Source organism: Limulus polyphemus, unplaced genomic scaffold (assembly GCF_000517525.1).
Source record: "Limulus polyphemus unplaced genomic scaffold, Limulus_polyphemus-2.1.2 Scaffold46, whole genome shotgun sequence".
NCBI lineage: Eukaryota > Metazoa > Arthropoda > Merostomata > Xiphosura > Limulidae > Limulus > Limulus polyphemus.
In genome coordinates this window covers 670,867-677,127 of record NW_013665656.1, presented here as the reverse complement: position 1 = coordinate 677,127, position 6,261 = coordinate 670,867, and the positions used below count along the sequence as shown (strand labels likewise).

Below are 6,261 nucleotides of genomic sequence, written 5' to 3'. Positions count from 1 at the left end.
ATATAATATTGTCCTTTATACAGTATTTGTTTCCTTAATGGGTACTGTCAGCTATTATACATAAAAAGGAGGCTTATGGCTTATATATTAATCGAATACCTCCTTATGTATTCAGATGTTATGAAACATAGAACTACGTTAAGCCTATTTTTGGTTGACGAATTAATTTGATATCCTCTAAACATTTTACTGATTGTGATAGCGTTTTTTGATTTAGAAAATAAGATCTTGGCAAAAATAACCTTTTTTTATCTCTTGTCTAAGTCTTGAAGAAAGCATGTCTGAATTTGAGAAGTTGAAGATAGGATGTCTCAAAAAGGGAGAACTTTTTGAAGATCCCGACTTTCCTGCAACTCAAGCATCGGTATTTTATCACAAGAACCCGCCATTTCAGTTCATCTGGAAAAGACCAAAAGTAAGGAAAAACTGTTTTTTTAGTATCGTTTGTTTGTTTAAGAGCAAAACTACTTAGGCTAGTTTGTGTGTCCACCGCGCGGAATGAAACCCCGGATTTTAGCGTTGTAAGTCCGTAGACTTACAGCTGTCCCACTGGGGGACTTTTCTTTATTAATTGTTTAATGTGAAAATGTGAAGGTTCCATGTCTATAGTTGGAAGATGAAAGTAATCCCTACAGTGATAAAATTATATTTGTTTTGTCCCCTGGTGGCTCAGTGGTGGATTTGAGGGCTTATAACGCTATAATTCGGAATTCGCAGCGTACATAGCGCACACAGCCTATTGTGTAGATTTACGCACAAATATACAAAATTGTTTGTATATTAAACTTATGAAATTTTGTTCATTAATAGATTAAATAGTGTAACTAGACGAGTGCAGCGAGTGAGTAAGAAAACTCCATCTTTGAAGGTCTGAGTATGGTAAAAAACATAAAGAAACATTGCTGCAACCACTGCAGAAGATGGTTCGGTTTAATAGCGGTATAATAATGAAAAACGTAAAGATTTTGTGCTTGTGTGTTGTGCTACGTATTACAATTTCGAATTGTCTGAAATCGAGCTGAATGATAATTTAAATTTAATAGTTAAATAAATGCCGATATATCTCCAATTTATGATATTTGCCAATAAGATTGATAGACACAGTTTTCTTTTTTGAATACAAATATATATTCTTATATACAAATAATAATACAATTTACAACAACGGTTATTATAAATAGTTATTACAAACAATGATTTATATGCAAAAGTTTTACAAACCTACAAGCAATATAAAGCCTCTTTTTTCTAGTCTGGAACTTCCTTGATATCTTATCGAGGGTTCTCGGTGAGCGAGTTAATTTCGAGTTGACGTAGGTACAATTCACTTAATAGGGAGATAGCTAGCTCTGTAGTTCTCGCTGATCAAACGCCGATTACAGGTCGAGTTTCTTTTACCGCTGAAGTTATATAATGTCTTCGTACAAGTATTAATGTCCGATGTGAATCCACTGAAGTTAAATGGTTTATATTTGTTAGAAATTTATAAACGTTCCTGGTCAAATATCTGAAGTTTTCTGATTAATAAGCGTTAATCACAACTATAGCTTTTGAGGTTTATAGTATACCAACTATAGCAAACCAATAACAGATACTGTTTTTTGGCGCGTCGCGTTGGTTATATTTATAGGCGTGTGGAGAGTTTCTCGAAAATTCAGATTACGTAACAATACAAAGCTACACTAGCGTTTAGGTACACACATATATTGTTGATTTTTACACTCGAGAATCTTCTACAACTTCAGAGAATAGGCGTGAGTTTTGCAATACATATTTAACAGCATACATTATGTACATTTCTAAATATAAATATATTTAAACAAACATCGATGTTAAAATAAATGTATAATAATAAATCCGTCACACTAGTTATAAATCAGAATTTAGGCAAAAGATAACTTGCAGTCATGTCTCCTGTTTCTTTTAAACACTCGTTTTCTTCATTTGGAAATAGTCCTAGCACTAAAGATCAATATTTCGAAATACCAATAAACCATTTAACGTTATATCAAAGTTTCTGATTTTTACAAGAGTCAACTGTAGATAAGGAAATGTCAACAAGTAAGTGAATCTGCATGTTTTGGGCCAAACATTTTAATTATTTTTCCCATAACGGTATAGAATACATTTCAACTTAAGTTCGAAACACACGAGAACAAAAACGTTTTTGTCCAAATCATTAGGCTGAAGCTGAGCAAACCCTAGTATTACCGATAGAAAATATTTGTTCTTCTTTCAAGGTCATGAACTTTTGGCCTGACTTTTTATAGGAAAATATATTTATATAACATATATCAGTTCGATCTAATGCAGTGAGGCATTTCAACGTCACGTGATATATACGTCTATGAGCTAGCTGCCTTTGTCGTTGTTTCGCCGGTCATGTGTAGGCGTTACCGCTGTTCCATCAAGTGTGTCTTTTAAAGTATCAGTCAATAAAAGCATAAATTTTATGTTAACCACTAGATATCTATCATTAAATCAAGGCGCAAAATAATGGATTTTTTTTTCAGAATATTATAACGTTTTTAAGTTTTATGTAGATTGAAGATTAGATAAATTTTAACTTTTCACAAAATGGCGTTCAATGCCAAATATCCGAAAGTGTGCACGTTGAAAAATATTGGTAAACACAAATTCCATTTACGTACACGTTACTCTTATATATATATAATACTGTGCACGATGAAAAATATGGGTAAACACAAATTCCATGTACGTACACGTTACTCTTATATATATAATACTGTGCACGTTGAAAAATATGGGTAAACACAAATTCCATCTACTTACACGTTACTCTTATATATATAATACTGTGCACGTTGAAAAATATGGGTAAACACAAATTCCATGTACGTACACGTTACTCTTATATATATAATACTGTGCACATTGAAAAATATGGGTAAACACAAATTCCATCTACTTACACGTTACTCTTAAATATAATAATTTGTCCTGTATCATACCTTCACAAATCCCATGTTTATAAGCAAAGATACTGATTTTTTAAAATGGCAGGCGGTTTTGAGAAACTAATATAATCGTATTATTCTAGACGAGTATGCTTTGTTTTTGTTCAAGTCATTGGTTTATTAAAACTTGGTATTATTTTGATTAGTGTTTGCCAGCTACTAGGTTTAAGGAAGAAAACTTACTCTTGCTGGTCAAAATTCGCAGGCTATCAAGAATGTTCTTGCATTATTTACACTATCACCTAAAGCCATGTATATATATTTTTTAGTGGATAAGAATATTAAGCTGGAGATACAGCTATGTATTCGTGAATAAAGTATGTGAAGGAAAAGGGGTAAAATTTGAACATGTCCTCAATTAACATAAAAAAAGGCATTTTTTATCTACTTTCTGAAAGTGATTTATAGCGCTGGAAAACTTGTTTGTTATATGTCCAATGGTTCTAGTAACGAACAAATAGGTTTAACTTTATTGACTAATAACAAACTCTAATCATCGATTTTTTTATGTAAGTAACTTTTATAGAAAACAAAACCATTTTGGATTTTGCTAGAACGAGGCCTCCCATTTTCCCTCTGTTAGTAAATTTGACAGAAAACAGAAAAGTGTTTAGAATCTTGATAGAATCCGGCCTTCTGTTTTCTTTCACTCGTACCTTTCATAGAAAGTAGAAAAAAAATGTTTTGCGGTTTGTTAATGTGTTACATCTTATAAAACTATTGGAAGAGAGCTTCTATTCATTCGTTTAACTTTATACATAGACTGTGTTTAAATCCCGAACTTTATTTATGAGTGGTTACTTCTTTCTTGAATACCCTGGGATTGCAGCATATATCATACCTGTTTGAATGACAGAACACGTGTAGATTGCGATGAACCCTGTTTCTCTGAAAAACACTACTCATTCCAGGAAAGCCTAGATACACTCGCTGGTACTTCATGGCCGTTAATCACTGGTCTTCTACTTGTCATTGTCATGTATAATTAGATATTCTAGCGATGTGGGCATTGTGGAGGAACTTAGCTGTCAAGACGGGCCCATGCGGTAGACTTCAAAGTAACTATCATAAATGCTATCAAGTATTACCTTGGAGATACCCAAAGGTGAACAGCACCCCAAGCCCGCCAACTGTGTGAAAAAGTTATTGTCCGTACCTTGGACTTGGATTTACATTTTATAAGACTAAATTATTAAATAGATAATTGTATTATTATGATAATTTTCAGACCAGTTAGTTTATAGAAATTAAAAGATATAGTTGTTATGGATTCCGCAGTTAGTACCATTGATACAACATTTTTAGCGTCCCACTAGTTGAAAAAAAGTCATCTATCTGTAACGATATACATTAGCACCCCATAGAAAGTATTATACTTACCACTGAGATTTAAAGTTTTGTTACTAAACCGGCCCTATATTAGAAAGCATGATTCAAGGTACCAAAGAAACCGTACCCATTACAATCACAGATGAGGGATTTATGTTAGAGGTATTCCATCAGAGGTGCCAGGTGTGCTATGTTAGAGCCGAGTTCAAATAACCAGAGATATGTGTTTAGTTTAGATATTATTGATTAATTTAGTTTTGTGAGTGTATATTTTATTATTGTTTAGTTTTTGTTATAATAAGAGTTAAAATCAGACGAGTGTAGGAAGTTTTGTTAATAACTCATTGATGTTGAGACTATTGAACGTCACGTGCAATACACTGACGTCGAGAGTATAGAAGCCGGAGAGACGATTAAGTGATAAAGATATAAATAACGTGAGACGAGCGGAAACAGCAGGCAGATAATAGCAGAAGAAAGAAAGGTTACTAAAGGGAAGGTTCGGCGTGAAGTTAACCACCGCAAAAGTGATAGGCCTAACGTTTAATATGTTAGAGTAAGACTAATAGTAGAAACGGAGAAAAATAATTTATTTCGTCAAAGCGTGGTTCTAAAGTAATTGAAACAGCCTGAGTGCACTTTGACAAAAGGAACAGAGAATCTTCAGAAGAAAGATGACCAAACGATTACGGTAACTCGCGCCACAATTGTAAGTGGATCACACACAGAATACTAGTGTGATAGTAATATAGAAGATAGTTCGGCTTGTCAACTGAGATTCTAAAGTGGACTTTTGACAAGAAGGAGAGAACTATATATATAATGTTTATGATATGCCTATAATCTCTATAGTGTGAATAATTTGTTGTAAATACATTTAACTTGTTACGATAAACTTGTTACAAAAATAAATTAATCAATAATATCTAAACTAAACACTCTTTTATGTCATGACACACATCTCTGGCTATTTGAACTCGGCTCTAACATATAGCACACCTGGCACCTCTGATGGGATACCTCTAACAAGAATCCCTCTTCTGTGATTGTAATAGGTACAGTTTCTTTGGTACCTTGAATCATGCTTTCTAATATAGGGCCGGTTTAGTAACAAAACTTTAAATATCAATGGTAACTATATTACTTATTACGAATATATATATATATTATTTTTAAAGCAAGTGAAGTGCGTGCTGTTTATTTATCGTTGAATTTATCGCTAACATATCACGGACACCTACTGTAGAAGAATCCTAAGCCTAACAGCAACACAGTATATATTTATACTATTAAGAAATATAACTAAAAGCCTTTTTATTTTGGCAATTGTCAAAAAAGAAGAATATACATTTTAAATTCTAACAATATGTCATAATAAAAAATAACTCTTTCTGGTTTTAGAAAGTTAGCCATGTTAGGAATGATTATTAAACACATCTGAGTGTGGTAAAAAGCATAAAGAATCATTGCTGTAGCCACTGCAGAAGATGATTTGACTTATATTGGTATAATGATGAAAAACTTAGAGATTTTGTGCTTGTGTCTATTTATAAATCAGAGAACTAGTCCCACAGTAAGGTCTAATCTGGCAGACCATAGGTTCATTGCTTATGTCCGTTGTCAGTTGAGACATTGACTTTGATCATAATAGAAAAGTAGATTGGTAATGAGAAATTTGTGATTCCCAAATTTGTTTTAAATACACCATTTTAATAAACTTCAATAACACGAAACTGTAGACAGATACACAAATTCAAAGGTCCAGAGTACTGTCAATAACGCATTCATCTTACCCAAAGAAGAAAATATAAAATCGATGTGACCAGTCATTTGCAAACGTAAACAAAACTTTCTATAAGTTGCTGCAGCAGAAACTGAAGAAAAGTTTGGTTTGAATTTCGTGCAAAGCTACACGAGGGCTATCTGCGCTAGCCGTCCCTACTTTAGCAGAGTA

General features: G+C 33.0%; 1 protein-coding gene across 1 annotated transcript in view; it reads left to right on the top strand.

The window, feature by feature from the left end:
- The first annotated feature begins 277 nt into the window (after positions 1–277).
- Positions 278–6,261, top strand: part of LOC106462431 (calpain-C-like) — a 63,913-nt gene continuing 57,929 nt past the window's right edge. Inside the window, exon 1 of the mRNA XM_013922357.1 lies at positions 278–415. Coding sequence (XP_013777811.1) covers positions 278–415 — 138 coding nt within the window. The remainder of the gene's footprint in view (positions 416–6,261) is intronic.